Here is a 19,830-nt window from a genome sequence, read left to right on the forward strand (position 1 = left end):
CACATGAGCATGCTGAGAGTCCTGCACCTGCGCATGTATCCGCCATAATGATCGTGAAACTCACAATTATGAGCGGGGCCGGCTTTTATCCCCACTTTATCCCCCCAAGTTTTTAAGCATTTGTTTTCTAGTGACAACTAGTGTCGCTGCCCTCCATAAATCCTCTTTTAACTGAGAAGGGGTTAGCAATGAGTGTGACTCTTGAAAGCTTGGGAATGCTGTAAATATTTTAGAAGAGAGCTCATCTGAGTCATCCACCATTAAATTACTTTCAGTAATGGCTGTTGCCATTAAGTCATTATGGGCAGCATGAAAATTGTTGTGCTCAACGTTAAATCAACAGCAACAAAGAATTAAAGTCATTATAATTGAAGCCGCGCACGTTGCTGTTTACATAATAGCAACTAGGGTAGTCTTTTTTTTCCTCTGCTTCTTAGCTTTGAGCTGTTTTATGAGTGAGAGGTGTACATGTTGTGTCTTTCGGGGAGTATAAATGTCAGCAGCCACTGGGGAGAAAACAATACCAATCCCATGGGATCCAAGCGTGTTTATGACTCATGATTTACAGTCCGTTGTCTTTCAAAAAGTAAACCAGTGGCTCATCTAAATAAAGGAACATTCTGTAGTTTTCTATATTCAGTTTCTTTTAGGATTGCTAAATTATAGGTTGCAGCAGAGGTTTGTGTAGAATATACAGATTTTCCCCAGCAAACCCCCTAAAATTAAGTTTTGGCTGTTGGCAATTACCGGGAGCACAGCTTTAATTAGCACCAACTATTGCTGTAAGGGCTGAGCAGGTCTGAGAGTGTGGCTTCCAAACACTGTCCCTTCACTATCACAGCTCACACACAGCACTGCTCAGGTCTTAAAGTTTTGCCGCTCAGGTGCTGTTATACAGTTAAGTGCAGTCCGCCCACACATTCACAGTTTGACAAGAACATGTGGGTGAGGGAAATTTGGTCACAGCATGGTAGGGTATTGGACAACTTGTGTGTGTGTGTGTGTGTGTGTGTGTGTGTGTGTGTGTGTGTGTGTGTGTGTGTGTGTGTGTGTGTGTGTGTGTGTGTGTGTGTGTGTGTGTGTACCTGGCCATTGTCTGGCTTTTACAGTGGCAATCCTTGCCACAATCCCGGAAGTAAACAATTGGGCACCTTCACATTCACATAGACAGAGACGTGGTTGCTTTGTTTGAGTTGTGACTCACACACCCCTGCTGGTTTGTATGACCTGACCTAAAACATCCACAAATCATAAGTGTATTTTTTTGTTTGTTTTGTTGTGTTTTTATTTGTGTTTTGTTTTTTTGTGTCCTTACTCAGCTAAGAAAAAACTCAGAGGCAGCTCTTTAGAAAGTGTTGAATCTGATGCCTTGATACTGATTCAGATTTTTTTTTTGACTGTGCGTGCTCTCTGTGTCAAACATGACTCGGCAGAGTATAATCATCCCTCTGCTCTCACTAAAGTGAGAAGTGATATCTGGCATACATGTTACCCGGAACATGAGTGACACATCAGGATCAAGTTCAGTCGTTGAGTGAAAAGCTACCCTTGACTCACCACTGGCCGGCAGTAACGGATCTCTCGCTTTAACTTCAACACCTCTTAAATTCAATTTGAAGCCATTAATTTTTAACTACATCTAGATAGTATGTCAGAACTTTATCGCTTGGACTTGATCCTGCCACTGCTGAACAGGCAGTATTACTTACATACCATAAAGACACTATACGTTGTTTGAGGATTTTATACTGGTGAGTTATGAAGCTGTAGCTGATCATGAGGGGAGTTGTCAAAGTTTGGGTTTGAATGTGAAATACAACAAAAGTGCTTTTGCTTCCTTTTGCAAAAAAAAGCAGGCAGCACAATTGGTTTCATTCATGATTTTTAAGTAATTCATTTTCTTCCTCATAAGGTTGGAGACATGGATCTGCCCAAACATCTTGTGACTTATTCATCTTCACCAACCTCCTTCAAAGATGAATGCCAGAGAGCTGTGTAAATGGGAGCTTTGTGTGTGTGTGTGTGTGTGTGTGTGTGTTTGTGTTTGTGTGTGTGGTGTTTCTAATGGCTTCTCAATCTTAACTGTCACACCTCAGCCATCCAAGGCATGCGTCTGTCTGTGTCTTGGAGGCCCCAGGAGTCCTGTTAATACCAAGTACAATAACCATTCGCTCAGAAAGACACACACTCTTTCTCTCTCTCACACACACAAACACACACATTGAGAGCCCACAGGAAGCAAATCCTGCACCAAAGTGGGCCTAGTGTGTAGCCAGTCTGGAATGGCACCAACAACCCTGCCAGAACAAGCCAATCCTGACCAGACCAAACCAGAGCACTGCTGGCAGACTGCAGGTGTTTAGGTTTATTGAAGCGTAGTTTTGTTATGAAATTCTTCCATAAAGGTCACCCAGTGCTTTTAAGGCAAGACACCAAAGGCAAATGAAACCACGAAAACTTCCTCAGTCTATTACTTACATTAATTATTTTTTGTATGACAAGTTTTTGAAATTTTATTTTTAAATATGCAGTTGAGGTAAATTAGATATGCACACATTTGCATAAATTTCCAGAACAGAAATCTGGTTCAAAATCCCTGTTTCTTTTTGTGGACGTATTAGTTTTCACAGAGTGGATTTTAGATATCTCTTTTTTATCACTCCATAAATCAGAAAATACTGTCAACAGGCATAAAAAATTTTTTTTTTTTTTTCAGAATAAAAAGTTATATAAATCAGGCTACTAATGATATAAGAACAAACCTCTCTGTAAAAATCTTCAGAATATAAATAGGAATAAAACTGGAAAGTTCAGTGTATGTAACTGAAGTGGAGATTCCTTGCTCAGAGTACGAGAAAACCGCCTTTGAAATGTATATGTATGTATGTATGTATATATGTAACATATTTGTATATATTGTTAAATTCACACATTTTTATTGAAAACCTGTATTTATAGAAAAGCAGCAAATCAACACAACTAAAAAGTTGCAACCAGAGACTAATTTGTATTTTCACCTGAAAGACACAAAATTTTTATCATAATTTATTATTTTTGCTTACAGGGTAATTTAGATGATTGAAGAAGTTGAATTAATTCATTCAATCAATTTTCTGTTGATCAACCAATCAATTTGTGTGAGTGATGATACAGCAAAATTGAAAATAAAGGCAAATTAAGGTAAATGAAGGTTTTCCATTTTAATCTATGTAACAATATTTTATTGCATATTATACAAATTATGTTTTGTGCTCATTATTTATTATTATTACGTTACTGTAGATTAAACACAGTAAGCTGGTTTTCCTGCATGTTTTGTGTTTTTAGTTACAGAAACATACATGTGTTATTTGCCACCTACACATCTGAGCAGCAATTTTTCTGGTCAGTTGAGATTAGCAGAAAAGAGACAGCAAACAAAGCAAAGCAGAAAAAAAGCAAACGTGTTTTTTTCAGTTATCACTGAAATGTATCATTTGATAATGATAATTTGTGAACGACTCAATTGTAAACCTTAGTAAAGTAATTGCAAATGAGCTCAAAATATTTACATTCAGTTTCACTTTCATCAAGTTCACAGTGTGAGGTAACTTCACATGGAACTGTGAGTCCTGTATTTGTACATTAAAGTAAGCATCAGATAGTTTGGATTGAAATGAAGGTGTTATCTTTGGAGTGTATGATCGCTCAGTGGGGGGTCAGAGTGAATGTGTCTGTCTGCGAGTCAGGGAGAGGCTCCTGAACATATGGTCATACGGTGCAACCACATGGACAAATTACTGGGACCAGCCCCTGTAACCTCCACCATCTCACAGTCCGTATGTGTGAGTGTGTGTGTGCTTACCACCCACTTCTAAACACCCCCGCCCCTCTGTCTGTGTGCCATCGCTGGCCTCCGTCCAGCGTTCTCTTGCCTCCCTCGGAGATCCTGACCAGGGCTTCTTCATAACGAAATAACCTCTAATGTTTGTCCTGTTTTGCCTCCAGCAATCTCCCACTGTAAGAAGTGGTTAACAGGTTATGCTAGCCGGACCGTGTCTAATGTGCTTAAATGGCCCTTGACAACCACAGCGACCTGTTAATGACTGGACCGTCCTGTGGTCGTGGTCACTGAGAACTGGTCAGTTTATGGTCACCCATTAGTGTCTGGTTTTGGGATTTGGAAGCAACAATATTTGCTGCCATAAACTAACAAGAGGTATCCACACCATGACTGGTGGCTGGGACCATTATGGGGCGCATCTGCTAGGGTCTCACATTTAAAAGATATAGACAAGGGATTGTATAATTTCCCCTTTCAGTTTGTTTCACTTTGACTTTTGAGATTTTGAACTGCAGCCTAGTGTGCAACATGTAATTTTGGGAGGCATGCAGGCACAAAAATCTGTCTGTCTTATGTATAGATTTATTTATAACCTACAGACTGCTACGCTTTGGATCTGACTATCATGTGCCACTGCTTCCTCATGGTAATGTGCTGGTTTTTGATATGTGGTCATGTGATACATGATGAAATTTCATCATGAGTGCGTTCACTCCATTGCATCAGTTTCCCCGCACAGAATGAACCAGTAGTTACTGTATAATTTAAAACGTAAAAAGGTCAGTCCGTGCACAAGCTGTGTCACAGTTCTGGTCATCAACCCTACACTGTCACATTATGAGTGTGTGTATGTGTGTGTGTATTTGTCTGCTCAACTATTACAAATAACACTGTCACTGTGACGTGCAGGGTCACACACAAAAGAAAGTATAGTTTATTTGTCTAGTGTTCAACATTTTGATACTGTTATAGAGATGATGGTGGTTGGCAGTGTGTGTCAGTAGCTAACAGCAGCAGCTCTTGGCCTGCAGCTTTCACATCCTCCTTCAGTGGGCATGCTGACGCACACTTTGTTCTTGCTGTGGCACTGAGAGGAAGCTCCTTTCCGTTCACGTGCTTCAGCAACTGACATGCTCATAGCCGTTCGCTGTCCCTGTCCAGGTTCGCGGTTAAGGAGCAATTTACTACACGTCAAATATCAGTCCACCCTCATCATGTCAAACTCCCAGAATTTTTAGGGGCCACCGCAATCACTATGAATTAGCAAATGACATACCATTAACCATCTTTGTGGACTCTTTTATGCTTTCTTGAGGAACTAAAGAATGCGGCTCTATCATTGTTTGTATTTTAAAGAAGTGCCGGGGCCAACTCAAGTGTGTTTATTGCCCTGTGGAGCTTTCTTGTAAACAAACAAAAATTGGAAGAGAAGAATGGCACAATGGCAGAAAAGCATGAAACCAACAGCAGGAATGTGTATCACGTTTCCCGTGCGCTTGTGCACGTGCATGTGCATGACACAACAAAATGGAGACATGTTCATGAAAAAATTACTCCATAGTGGAGTGGTCACACACTCCACAGGGGGCTTAAGCCCTATTCAGTTGGGATTAACACTAAGAGGTGGTCCTTGATAATATCAGTCATCATTCTGGACAATATTTTAACCATTGCACAATTACAGGATATGGTCTGTGACAGACATGGACATTGATGCAAAAGAGAATAACAGTATTTACCAGTGTAAATACTGTACTTACCTTTACATTACAACAGCTCATTTGATGAACTCTCACTCCCCTGTTGGCTTTATTTTTTTTCCCTCGTGTTGTATTGGCTCCCATATAGGCCTATACAGGATGTTGATGTTGAATGCTTCAGATTAGCAAAAACATTTTTGACTGCTGAGCTTATTTAAAGAAAAATACAGTAAGAGGACAAACAACTCTTCCCAAGAAAAACCCTGGAGATCTACTTTAAAGTACAAGGACGTACCTCCAGATGGGGTTTAAATTACAGGAGGACCAGCAAGTTTGCTGAAAAACAGTAGGTAATTAGGAAAAGTGGCAAAAATCACTCGCGTGGGTGGACAGTGCAGATAATGCTAAGATCAGCCCATCTTCCATAGAGAAATAAATCTGGTGTGAATGGGTCTTTAATTTTATGGATCATTCCTTTAAACATCTCAAGCTGGATGTCTTACTTTGCTTGTTTGGCAGCAGTTCTCTGTTTTGACCGAGCCCTCTCACTGGCATGTGCTCTGCTCTGTAGTGATGATATACTGTCAACGCACACGGAAACACACATACAGACACACTTAATTACCGGATCCAAACTGTGTGTTTCTCCTCAGAGTCTGTGTGGGTGTGTTCATACCCAGGAGTGGGGATCCCACTCGTTTTGGAGGCCGAGCGTTGGTTTGTGCAGGTCGCCACAGGAATGCCAACAATGCTGCCTCCATTGTAGATCCCATGGGGTCAGAGAGAGTAACTTTGTGTCAGCACTGCCATGTTCTTAAGCATTAGGCAGATCTCAAAGTAGACACAGGAGGTGGAATAGTTATTTCAGTGCACACACAAAACCCTCACCACTACTTTGTTTATAGTAAACAGTGTATACGATGGAACAATGCTCTCTCAGAGAGAAAAATACTTCCTCTACTGCATGTTTAGTATTTTTTTTTTTTTCTGTTATTAATTGTCTACTATGTCTTCGAAGAGATGAGATGTGTGCTTGTGTGCCTGTGTATCCCTGTGGATCAGTAACAAAGTCAAACAAAATGAGACCGAGAGCAGCTACCTGGATGCTGGGGGCTGAGCTGCAGATGAATGGTGAGTCACCTGGCCAACATGAGAGCACTGGGCTTTTGTTTAAGTTGAGAAGCAGTGACACAGCATTAGACAGAGAGAGAGAGAGAGTGAGAGCGAGAGAGCAGGTACTCGGAGTCACGCAATGCTCTCTGTTGGCACGCCGTCTGTGTGTGTTTGGTAAACACACATTACCTGAGATAGAGCTGGAAAGTGTGAGCAAGAGGAATCTAGTCTTTCATGGCCACACAAACATTCTGCTTGAAGAGTCTGTCTGTGCGCATGAAGTGTGTGTTTGTGTGTGTGTGGATTTCAGGGTAGTGTGATCTCACTGTAGAGTCAGTGGGGAGGATATGAGGCTGGGGAGTATCCAGTCTGACTGGGTCAGTGCTGGGAGTTTCTTGACTTCTTGCTCTGGGTCACTAAAGATTTTCCTATTTGTCTTTTGCCTTTGTAAGAAAACAAGTGGGTGAGCATCAGATGTTTTCTTTGTGAGTCCAGTGGGTGTTTTTTTTTTTTTACATAATTAATGTAGATCTTACTGCACCTTCTTTCTAATAGTGTGTGTATAGAAACAAATCTGTGTCATCTAAAGGGAGTGCACTGAGAAGGCATTGCTGTTTCCTGTTGCCTCACACGCCACTGTCCTGCCCTCCCACGTCCCGTCCTGTCGTGTCCTGCCTTGTCCCATACAGCTCCGGAAGTTCCAGCCCCACCCCAGGTTTGCCAGATTGCCATGGCGCTACATTGCGTAATGCCAAACTGCCCCTGTGCGTCACTGGGAGCACCCTTCCTACACAAACATACGCAAGAGTGTACACAGGACTTGCTTATATGGGCCCACTCCAGGGACCTGCCTTTATTTACAGGGATCACACAAGTGTTACTGACTCATATCTGTTGTTTCAGATCCATCTCGCTTACTGTTCAGTGTGTAGCATGCGTTCTTCCAGAGGAAATGCAAAGTTACATGACCTTTTCTTCCTGGCAGGATCCTGTTCAGTATAAAACTTAATCAAACACTGTGCTTTCAGACGATGTTATCAATTTCACTGTCATAATGAGCCAGGGTAAAATGACCAACGGCCATTTTTACAAATAGTTTCCTTGTTCCTCTCAGACAACAATGAGAAGTGTTCACAGGAATTGTTGTATGTTTTGTACCCTGCTCTGGTCAGCGATCCAGCACTCACATTTCAGCCTTTACTTTGACCTAAATAGGAAATTAAATTACTCCTCAAAACAGGTGTGTCTTAACAAATTACCATTCAAAATGGGTGTGTTAAATGAAGTTCAGCCATTTAATGATAAACCCTATTGTTTGGCAGCAACGGAAACTTAAAGTGCTTATGTTTAAAATAATAGAGGTGCAATTAGAGAAAGACTATTTCAAATGATGAATGCTGGAACTTTATCTGAAAATGCCAGCAGTGTGTTGAAATGGAGATTTCCCCTCTTGATATGTTCATTTTGGTATTTCTGTGTAATTGAGTTTAGTTGTGAGTGTGTGTGGCCTCTCTACACAGTGGCGTTGTGGATATTGGGATGACTTTGTTTTCAGGGTTTTCAAGAGTCAAGAGCAAAAAGCTGGCAGCTCACTTCAACACGCAGCAGAAATCCAACCTGCACCTCTCTTCCTTCCTTTGATTCCCCTGTTTTCTCACTGGAAGCCTAATTGAAATGAGTAAATAAACAAGAGCCAGAAATGTAAACCAGACCAGGCCCTATCAAAGAAACCGGGTCCTCAAGTATGCTAATGTCTCATTCGTGCAGCAGGAACAGTCAAACATTAATAAATTCTGTCTGAAGAGAGTCTGAATTTAGAACCAACTTCTTCTGCTGCTGCTCTTTTCTTCATTATTATTGCAAGACTCTGCTGTAGACACACACGTATATGTGGCTGTGGGAAACTATACTTGATTGTGTGTTTCTAAATGTTAATCTGCTAGTCACCTGAGAGATGAGAGTCTGGCTTTTAAGCCTCTGTATTAATGGAACACTATATATCTTTAACTTACCACTTTTGTTGTGCGTTTGTGCGGGTGTACAGATGTGAGTGTGCGTGTAGGCTATGTGGTGGGTATGTGTACACCAAATGGTTTCAGTGCCCCAGCTTTGGTTTCCATCTTTGATCGTTTCCACCTGGGGCCCCTCTCTCTCTATCTGATGATACTAAGATTTTCCTGTAGGTTTTGAAAGAGCATGTTGAGCCTTTTGCATAAGGCTCCAGCTTTAATCACAGGTATGTGTTTCTCTGCATTTCCTAAAGGCCTATTTAACTTATGCAGCAAGGAAAGCGGAAGGCACATTCACTCTTTATGCTAATTTTTGGTGAAAAACAGAGGAAGAGCTCCACGGCTGTAGGAAGTATAGAAGACACTGTCTGCCTACTGGCCCACTTATAACTGTCTTTATGTATCATTCAATATTTGACTCACTGTTCTCACTTTGTCCCTACGCTAATAATGAGTGGTTCTTCCTCTGACTCAAAACTACTTCCAACAGGTGGACTCACTCCCACTCCACTTTTCACTCCTTTCTCTTTTTGTCTTTATCTTCCTTTTTTCTCTTCCTTTCTCTCTCTCTGTCTGTCTTGCTCTCTGTCTTTCTCAGGGACCACACATAGCATCTGTGACCCTAGCAGCATATGAATGTGGCTCAGTGGATTTCCCCGAGCCACCCTATCCAGACCAAATAGTCTGTCCCCAGCACGAAGCACCAGAACTAGGCTCGGATGCTGAGCAGGTGGGCGTGGAGGCTGCAGGGGTGGGGTCAGAAACCCTTCAGGGAAGCATCTCCCTGTGGACCATCGTCTCCAAAGTCCGCCTGGAAGCTTGTATGTGGGTGAGTGCCTGTTACACACTGTGGACCGGAACAGCTAAAGAGCAGGCGATTGCAGGAGTTAAGCTTTTCTAAACATTTCTCATGGCTCACTTTTGGTCACAGTTTGCCACGACCTTGGACATTGGCCACAGCTTTGACCAGGATTCAGAGTGTGTGCTTTGAAATATTGTTGCTGTCAGGTGAAACCCTCATATCTCCCAAATGCCAGTTTCTCAGGAGCTAAGAAAAACAGTCTTGTTTTCAGATTGACCACCATGCATTTTTGAATTTATCCAGTGGGTTTTGGAAGGTGTCATTAGACAGAGGGTGGTAGAAACATGAAAATTACCAAAATTGAAGGCTTTTAGAGACCTGGTTTTCCAAGGGCAGGGTCAAACTGCACATGCCAAGGACTCCAAATTAGGTGTACAAATCAGACTATGATATTTTTTCTGAGTTAAAATGCAATTTATGGTGTACACTGAAAAATGTGAAAATTCTTGTGATTTGAACACAAAGATTTATTAAAAACTTTTAGATCTCTGACGTGTGAAAGAGAGTCTTAGACCTTAGTTTTAGAATCAGTGTCACAGGTGGCTACCGAGTGCTTGCTCATTTATTTCTTTACACCACCAGTTAAAGCCTTCTCTGGTGTAGGAACTGCACATTTGCATTCACACTGTGAGTGAGAATGTATTCATTGATAACTCATCTGCTTGGAAACCCCCAGCTCCTTACCATGAATTTCCCCTCTGCAGTGTCAGTGGTTTCACACTTCTAACCAGCCTTGTGGCTGCTGAGAAAGATGAAATATTTTTGACCTATGATCATTTTTCACAACCAGAACAGAAATATTTTTACCGCTTTATAGTAGGAATATTTAAAAGTAAAGTGTTAAACTTTATAATGTCATATTTTTTATTTAAACCTTGGACTTAGACAAAGAACAGCTTTCAAAGAGTCTAGTTATGCTTAGACTGGGGCTCTGCTAGTTTATCAATGACTCACATGTCTCAGAGTTACCATGAAACCGCTAACACTGGCTTGTGCCACTGTCACACACACACACACACATGCAGGACACATAAAACACAACAGATATGTGTAACACATCTATTATGGACGTATTTGAAAGTGCAGTATTCTTTATGTCCACAGGCAGAACTGCTGAACGATGAGAAAAGAGAACTTAGTCCCTGACCCACAATATGAGTTTTATCAGTCTTTTTTATCTGTTTCCCTGTTCTGTATAATGTGGAAGGTGCTGAGGCGAGGGGGAAACACAGATCTCCAGCTACTTCTTCATTACAGGGACTTTACAGGAACCAGGCAGGCTTTCAACAACCTGCTCTGTACTGTAATTAGCCTTCAGGCTTCCTTATTGTTTGTAATACATTAACTATACACACATACAGTACACACATAAAGTACACACATGTTCATGTGCTCAGTTACAAATGCAAAACTGGAAACATGTACACATATACACATGTAATAAAAACTTTTTTTGATTTATTATATAATTATTCCTTTACACAAATACACATTTGTACAACAATACTTTCTAAGGGCCTTTCAATGATCCTTCTAACCCTAACATTAAACATTTTCTTCACTGTGAGCCTCACCTTTCAACCTTTATAATAATGATGTTCATGTTGATATAAAGACACACCCTTTCTTATGTATCTACACCTGGTTTAGTGTGTGTGTGTGTGTGTGTGTGTGTGTGTGTGTGTGTGTGTGTGTGTGTGTGTGTGTGTGTGTGTGTGATGTGTGATGTGTGATTCTGCATGTACAACAACGTTTCCGAAAAAGTAGGGAAACTGTGTAAAAGTAAATAAAAACAGAATGCAATGATTATGTGATTATGTAAACCCATATTTATTAGAAAATAGAACAAAGAAATGCTGAAATTTTATGGTTTTATGAAAATTATCTGCTCAATTTGAATTTGATGCCAGTAACATGTTTCAAAAAAGTTGCAACAGGTGCAACAAAGTTGTCTAATGCTAAAAAAAACACCTGGTTGAATATCTCACAGCTAATTAGGTTAATTGGCAACAGGTCAGTAGGTGATAAGGTATAAAAAGAGGCTCCAGAGAGGCAGAGTCTCTGTGCAGTGAAGATGGGGAGGGGTTCACCACTCTGTGAAAGACTGTGTGGGCAAATAGTGCAACAGTTTAAGAATAGTGTTCCTCAACTTAAAACTGCAAAGATTCAGAGAATCCAGAGAAAGCTCTGTAGGCAAAGGGACATGGCCGTAAACCAGTACTGGATGGCTGTGATCCTCTGGTGCTCAGCAGCACTGCATTAAAACCACTGTCCGTGAACACAGTCCGTCACTGCTCCACAAATGAAGGTTGAAACTCGACCATGCAAAGAAGAAACCATATCTAAACATGATCCAGAAACATTGTGACTTCTCTGGGCCTGAGCTCATTTAAGACGGTCTGAGGTGAAATGGAAAACTGTCCTGTGGTCTGACGAATCAAAATTTCAAATTATATAGTTACTTACTTATTACAGAGGAGAGGGACCATCCAGCTTGTTATCAGTGCAAAAGCCAGCATCCGTGATGGTGTGGGGGGGCCTTAGTGCCCATTGCTTGGGCAGCTTGGGCAGCTTGGGCAGCTTGCTCATCTGGGAAGGCTCTATTAAAGCTGAATGACATATACAGGTCTTGGAGCAACATATGCTGCCTTCCAGACAACGTCGTCTTCAGAGAAGACCTTGCATATTTCAGCAAGACAAGGCCAAACCACATTCTGAGCGTATTACAACAGCATGGCTCCATAGCAGAAGAGTCCGGACACTAAATTGACCTGGGTGCAGTCCAGACCTGTCACCCACTGAAAACATTTGGTGCATCATGAAACAAAAAATATGACAAAGGAGACCCCGAACTGTTGAGCTGTTGAAATCCTGTATCAGGCAAGAATGGGACAATATTTCACTTTTAAAAATCCAGTAACTGATCTCCTCAGCTGTTGTTAAAAGAAGAGGTGATGAACACAGTGGTAAACATGCCCCTGTCCCAACTTTTTTGAAACATGTTGGCGGCATCAAATTCAAATTAAGCAGATATTTTTCTTAAAACAATAAAATTTCAGTATTTCAACATTTGACATGTTGTCTTTGTTCTATTTTCAGTTAAATATGGGTTTTACATGATTTGCACATCATCGCATTCTGTTTTTATTTACATTTTATATAGTGTCCAACTTTTTGGGAAACTGGGTTGGACAAAACTGTGTATGCTTGATTTGCTGGAGTCAAATTTCCTCTGAGCCAAGCTGCAGCCCCACCAGCAGCAGCACCATGCTCTGAGGTGTGATATGGGACTCTGTATTTGTGTGTGTGTGTGCCATCCAATCCCCTTGGACTCAACACCACCCAGTCACAACTACACCCCTGTAACCCCAGCCTGGCATGGTCTCGGCTGAGGCTTGTCAGCTCTACAGTTGGAGACACCTGTTGCACCCATGATTTCAAAGCACCCCTGCCAGCGTCCCCCCTCCTTCTGCCAGTCTCCCACTGGTGATGAGACATGGCATCCCCCTCCCATTTACTAACACCACCACTACCGCTTCTTCTCCTCCTCCCTCCTTTCTCTTTCCTCCTCTCTCTTTGTGTTTTTTCTGTTACCTCTTGAAACCTCTCTGTCCACTACTGCCGCTCCCTGAAGTGCTCCACTTCAAACACCACCACTGTGCAGGTGGACGCATTTCACTGCTCCCTACACAAATACACACACACAAAAACACACACACACACACACACACACACACACATATACATACACATATACAGGCACATGCAGGCTCACAAACAGAGGCAGAGCTATTGAATGGAGCAGCTGCCAGGGAGATTAAGGCACGTCTCCATTATGAGAAAAAACTGGCAGATTTCATCAAAGACTGCAGTGTTAACAAGAGAAGAGGGTGTTCAGATTAAAGATGCAGTCTGCCAGGTTTTGGGATAGCACCGCCTCCTGAGAATGATTGTTTGGGCTTGTTGTCGCTGCCATGGTTGCTAACTACCCACTAATCATCTTCTGGCTCAGCCATCCAGCTACATGCAAGTAATGTGGCTGTGATTAGTCAGTTATGTTCTTCTGAGAGCGAGATTGAAGCTATGATTTTGTGCATGTTCCACCTAGACCACTGAATTTCAGTGCTTAAGTTTTTCATTGCTGTGTGTGCATTGTAGGATGTGTCGGGGCTTGAAATGATCCATATGCCATTTGTAATTGTAACTTAGACTAACTATATCCACAGCATCTTCTCTCATCCCCCTTGCACCCCTGCTCTCCCCCTGTGCCTGGAAACATTAAAGTAATGAGCTGTGAGCAACTCCAAAAACACTGAATTTCTTGGCGGCTGTTTTCATTGTGTTAATTAAGTCTGTAGCCCTCACCCCTCTCCCCCCACCACACTCCCTCTCCGTCCTCATGTTTTGGCAGAATGAACTTGGTGAACCGACCAAGTGCTGAGGATTTATTTCCCTCAAATCACTTCCGCTTTTTTCCTGTTAAGCCCCCCTCAATCACACAGGCTCCAGTGCTTTATAGGTACAAGCTCCTTTTGGCTGTTAGATATTGATATCTTGGTTCCTTTAGACCCCCCTGGGCTTGTTAGCACCTCTGAAATTTTCCAGAAACACTGGATTCCACATGTCCAAAAGGAGATTAGAGCAGAGGAGTTAGCAGTGCAGCGTGTTGATATGCTGTTTAGAGGTGGCATCTGGTTTTTCACCTTCCCAAGGCCTGTGTTTTATATGTCCATGATCGTTTAGTAATCTCAGGGATTTTCATTCTCATAAATCCTTTCCGTTTTATTCCCATTAAGCACGCTGATCGCACAATTCCAGACATCAAGCAGTGCAAGCTGCTTTGGATAGTGGATATTGATATTTCTCTCCATTAACCCCTCAGGTACCACAGTAACATGCTTGTTACACAGCACCTAAATACAGTTGATAATAATAATAAAGTTGATACAAATAAAAATCTGAACTATGCATAACATATAACATCTCTCTCTCTCTCTCTCTCTCTCTCTCTCTCTCTCTCTCTCTCTCTCTCTCTCTCTCTCTCATAAAGTTATGTCTAATTCAAATATATTAGCATGTTGTCAAAACAATACACCGAAGCACATCATGTCAGGGAGTACTACAAACACCAACAACTGAGCAGCAATGATTAACATTCTGTGTATATATGTGTGTGTGTGTGTGTGTGTGTGTGTGTGTTTGTGTGTGTGTGTGTCTGTGTCTGTGTCTGTGTCTGTGTCTGTGTCCTTGTATGAGCAGGGTGCAGGCACCGCTATAGGAGAGCTTCCTCCCTACTTCATGGCCCGGGCTGCGCGGCTGTCAGGCGCTGACCCTGATGACGAGGATTACCAGAAGTTTGAGGAGATACTGGACCAGGCCCAGTCTGCACAGGTGACACACTGCTCCCTGCGTCATCTTCATCAACTCATCCTTCATCCTCATCACCCTCTGTTATCTCACCCTTCTCATTTCCTCCTCCTACTCCCCATCTCATCATGTTAGGCTATAACTTTTCTTTCTACCTGCTTCACTTCATTCTCTCCTCTGTGTGTGCGTGTGTGTGTGTGTTGACCCAGTCCTACCTCAGTGTGTCAGTGCAACAGGAATCAAGCACTTTCACAACGTTATGACTAAGACAACAGCAATGATGCACTCGAGTAAAATGTTCCCGCCATTTCCGGCCCTTCATTTTCACAAAAAAAAAAAAAAAAAAACTTTCATATCAAATGTTTCAACAGTACCTCATAGCTCACTGTAAATATTTATTTTTCCACCCTCTTGAGATTATGAATGGAGAAAGAGGATTGAGGGGAAATATGTGTGTGGTTTTGTGAAGGCTTTTCATCAGAACTGTCTGTCCTGACACGGTCTTCATCCTCAGGAATGCTTTTCTCTCTCCAGCAGTGTGGGTCAAACAGTCAGACAGGTCAAGTGCAGTAAAACAACTACATCCATAAATGGTTTTGAACTTTACAACGGGCTCACTCACTCATGTATTTACAAATAAACTGTATCAGACAGTACCACACTGTGACCAAATAAATGATCTGTTTTTTTAAAGAGGGTATCCCAGATATCAACGGATTATGGAGTGATTCAGAGAAATGTTTCTTTTTGTTTACAGTATGCATTTCAATCTTCAGCACACATGCAGGATTAGTAACAGTCCAACCATAGTTTAGATGTGAATGGCTCAGTACGGGCACGATTTCTTTGATAATTCAGGAACTCCAAAAGGAAAAAATGCCTTGAAAGAAAACCTCTGGTTACAGCATAAAAATCTCCCTATATTAGGCCATGATTGTGTTTGTATTAGAAATAAACATAGCATTATGAGTCTCGTAAAACAAATAGCCTGTTTTCCTTATTGTTACCTGACTATATCTGTCAGAATGGCAGAAAATGTCACTAAAATAATTTGTAAAACAAATTTATAACTTATAGCTTCATCCGGTTCACTATATAGTTATAGATTTTAGGAGCAACCCAGTCAGCCCCTTTTCATTTAATTCACAGTCAGATCACTTAAATCATGATCTGTTTTTTGTTGCATGCTGCCTCAACATCCTGTTTCATGAAAAACATGTCAAACAATGGAAAAATGTTTTTTAAAAAACTTCCAGTTACAAATGAAGTGAATTATTTTGAACAAGTGGAAATATTTGCAGACAGGATTTCACTTGTTTCCAGTGTTCATTAAACTGTCAGTTTTTTAGAAGCAAGTTGTTATCTTGAAACAGGGAAAGTCACCCCGTCCATATGAACGCTGTTACTTGTTTAAAATACTGAAGCAAGTTTATTTACTTTGGAAATACTTAAATAGAAAAAGAGGAAAATTTATTGCTGTACTAAAAACTGAAGTCTTCAAACAGGGGTCTGCAGACCACCTTGGGGATTCTTGCTGGGACACACTATGTGGCCCAAAAATATGGAATAGTTGTATGTATATAATTCTGGGTATTTGACTAGAATTTATTTGTCTTATCCCAGTTCAGGAATGCATGAAAACTTATCTAATGTGTTTAACTTTCACTTCTATTATCTCTCAGAGACAGTCAATGTTCAACCAGTCACTTGTTATTTTTTCCTGTCTTCTCTCCTACATCCTGGACCAAGGCCAAGTTCACATGTACATGCATGTTTATTATAATAAGGGTTTTCCACCTCTGGTCTTAAACAAACTCTCTGTCCACATGAAAAGGGAAAATTCACTGTCAAACTCTGTTGAGAGCACGCCAAATCAAATGGTGGTGACTTTAACTGTAAAGCCATGTTGGCCAATCAGAAGCCTGAAAAAAGGTATCACCAGTAGGTAACCAGCAATTATGATGCAACCAAAATAACTCAGTTTTCCCTGTCTACACAGCAACACTAAATGTGGATGAAAGACTAAAATGCATAGAAAAAGTTCCTTTAAAAAAGTTTTTAAAAAACACCCATGTACATGTGGACAGGGTCTAATTGTCTTGTTGAAGATGAAAGATGATAAAGATGAATTAACGCACTCATCTAGTGTCACAAAAACATCATTGCACCACTTTCTTGGGATAAAACTTTGAATCACTATTTCTGGCCACAGCTCTGATGTCTGATGTCAAGGCAGGTATTTTGCCTTTGGTGAGACCACAGACTCACAAAACTGTTCATGTCTCCAAATAGCAGTAGGTGAATAGATAGTCCATTGTCACAAACACACACACACACATACACCTTTACGCTGTCCCTGCCTCTGCTGCGTCTCTTAAAACTGAACTGTGTTAACGTATATAAATGATCTTTAAATAAGGAATTTAAATAGTTTTTCACAGTAAATTGTGTGAGTCATCAATGATACATTTAGCCCTGTAGATGTGTTGTGTGTGTGTAAATCTAAAGGGAAATATTGCATCAACCACTTAATTTTCTTATCAGTATAGTTAAACTAACCTCCAGCACACAAAGTAAAGTAACCTTCTGCGACACTAATACTGAAACAGTTTCATGGAAGTCACAAAAAAAGACTCTGTGTTGCTGTTTAACAGGGGGCAGGGACGCAGCACCTTTTGCAAGGTCCACTGTTAGTAAAGCTGTGGACAGCTGGATGGGTTGGCACCAACAGCAGCCTTGGTGCTCAGACCACATGTGTGAGAGTGCAGCTCTGACATCACTTACTGATAAAGTGGCGCTTCCCACTGAAACTGTGAAAAAAGCGCAGAGACAGTTGAAGAGCAAGACAAACGGGCAGCCTGGGGACGAGGAGGTTTTGTCTAAACGATCATCTCAGCATCGGAGAGCTCCTGCGTTGTCTTTTCCCAAACAAATTGACAGTGTTACGCAGGAGGAGCATCGTCTGCTTGTCTCGCATCCGTGCGAGGGCAGATTAGAAGTGACGCTGCATGCTGCTGTCTCAGTACACAGCCTTAGTCTCGCTCTCTCTCTGACATTGTTTCTTTTTCTGTCCCCCTCTTCCTATGTTCTTATTCTTTCTCACGCACTCTGTTTGTCTCCCACTGCGCATTGCTCTCTCTCTCTCGCTCCCTCTGTCTCTCTCTGATGATATCTGGCAGCCATGTGTATGTATGTAATGTGTGCTCGTGTGATTGGACAGCATCTGGAGACAGGTTGCTTGCACCAGAGAGGACCTGCCACATACGGAAACATTTTTTCTCACGCCAGCGCTTTTACCGTCACTTGGATGTTCTCAGGGTTCCATCTTCCACCCAAGGAGATCCCGCAACACCTTTCTGATTTTCACGCTTCCAAGTTTTACCCTTTTTGCACCTTTCAAGGTGGACCCGGAGGCAGTTATCCGCTGGGGATTTGTGTATGAGTTTTTGATTGAAAGCTGAAAATCAATAGTAATAGACCAAAGTGGAAACAGACTCCATTGGGATTGGATGGGAGAAACTCTGCTATCGTTGGATCATTGCGTTTAGACAGGAAGTGGTTAAAATTTGTCGTCAAGGATGTGACACCCCCCCACCCCCACCCCCACCTTCCTTCAGTAACCCCCCCACACACACATACACACAGAGACTCTGTCCCACTCACACACTCTCTCCACCCTGTAGCACCAGAGCTGGATTAAGATGCTGACTACGACCCCTCCACTCAAGTCACAGAGGCTTGTAGGTGCCAGCAGTTTGACTTAAACCCAGTGGTATTTCTCCCAGCCTGCACATGCCAACTTCCTGCCACAAGTGCACGTGATGCACAGCAGCAGAGCACTCTGGGTTTTTTTTTTTTTTCTCATTCATTCAACAGAGCTATTCAAGAATAATGAAGTCATGCCTTTTCTAACGGCTCCAGACGCTGATGTCATGAACATCGGCTTTTTTTCCCCTCTTAAATCTTTAGCTCAGTACGAGAGCACTCAGTGTGCTGGAGAGGAATCCTCAGTATCGACACAGACTGTCTCGAAGCATCCTGCATGGATCAAGTCCATGACTGCTTGTAACTTCCGCTTGTAACGGAAAGGGTTAACAGGCTGTGAATTCTTGATTGCCAACTCCCAGGATCATATCTCCTGTAACTCAAATCAGGGCCATCTGCGCTGGGCGTATGCCTGCCTTCCCCCCTGGCCTACTGCACTCAAAGGCTCTCTGTGCTGTGGTTTGCCCGGCCCCGTCACGTGACTTCTCTGAAAGTGCCCCCTCCCTCCTCCTCCCTCTTTATTTCCAGTAAACTGTTTGAAAGGAGGGGGGTGAGTCAGAGTAAAACCAGCTTCCCTTTAACCACAGCTTGTTAAAGAATTTGTCAACGTGGACTCAGGGGTGCATTTTTTTTTTGTCTGTGTGTATGTGTGTGTGTTTTTGTGTGTGAGTGTATGTGTCCAGATAGATTGAATGCGTAGCTCTTCTTTTTTTCTTTTTTTTCTTGAAAGGGGACTGTAGCTTTGATTGCGTCAGGACTCCTTAATCACTCCACTTCTTGTGCCAGAGAGAGCAGGCGCAGGCGCGGGCTTGTCAGGAGTTAATGAGATGAACTTTAGCCGTCTTCGTGTCGGGGGGCTCACGGCCGCTCCGGAGATGTGTGTCTTCTGTGTGAAAGACTTTCATTGAGAAAAAAAAAGAAAACAGAGAGAGGGAGAGAAAAAATGTGCGTGGGTGTTGACTTGTGTATAGGCTATGCATAGATTTTTCCTTGTCTGACACTTTTTTCCACATGGAGCATGGTGCCTTGTCGCTGCCTACTTTTTGTCTATGTTCGAACTCTGTGCCCCATCAGTTCCTACCAAAGCCTACTGAAAACAGAGTGTTTGCTTTGCCAACTTTTTCACAATGAAAAGTCCACTTTTTGTGAAGAAACCCTCTGAGCTACTTGTCATCAGATCCAAAAGAAACA

General features: G+C 42.0%; 1 protein-coding gene across 6 annotated transcripts in view; it reads left to right on the forward strand.

Moving 5' to 3' along the window:
- Positions 1–19,830, forward strand: part of LOC139607478 (vacuole membrane protein 1-like) — a 59,749-nt gene that overhangs the window by 11,243 nt on the left and 28,676 nt on the right. For all 6 annotated transcript variants that reach the window (XM_071460368.1, XM_071460369.1, XM_071460374.1 and 3 more), the window contains 2 exons: positions 9,244–9,474; positions 14,767–14,898. In XM_071460368.1, coding sequence (XP_071316469.1) covers positions 9,244–9,474; positions 14,767–14,898 — 363 coding nt within the window. The remainder of the gene's footprint in view (positions 1–9,243; positions 9,475–14,766; positions 14,899–19,830) is intronic.

Source organism: Trachinotus anak, unplaced genomic scaffold (genome assembly GCF_046630095.1).
Source record: "Trachinotus anak isolate AG129_WGS33_773 ecotype Australia unplaced genomic scaffold, CSIRO_AGI_Tana_v1 ptg000024l, whole genome shotgun sequence".
NCBI classification, from domain to species: Eukaryota; Metazoa; Chordata; class Actinopteri; order Carangiformes; family Carangidae; genus Trachinotus; species Trachinotus anak.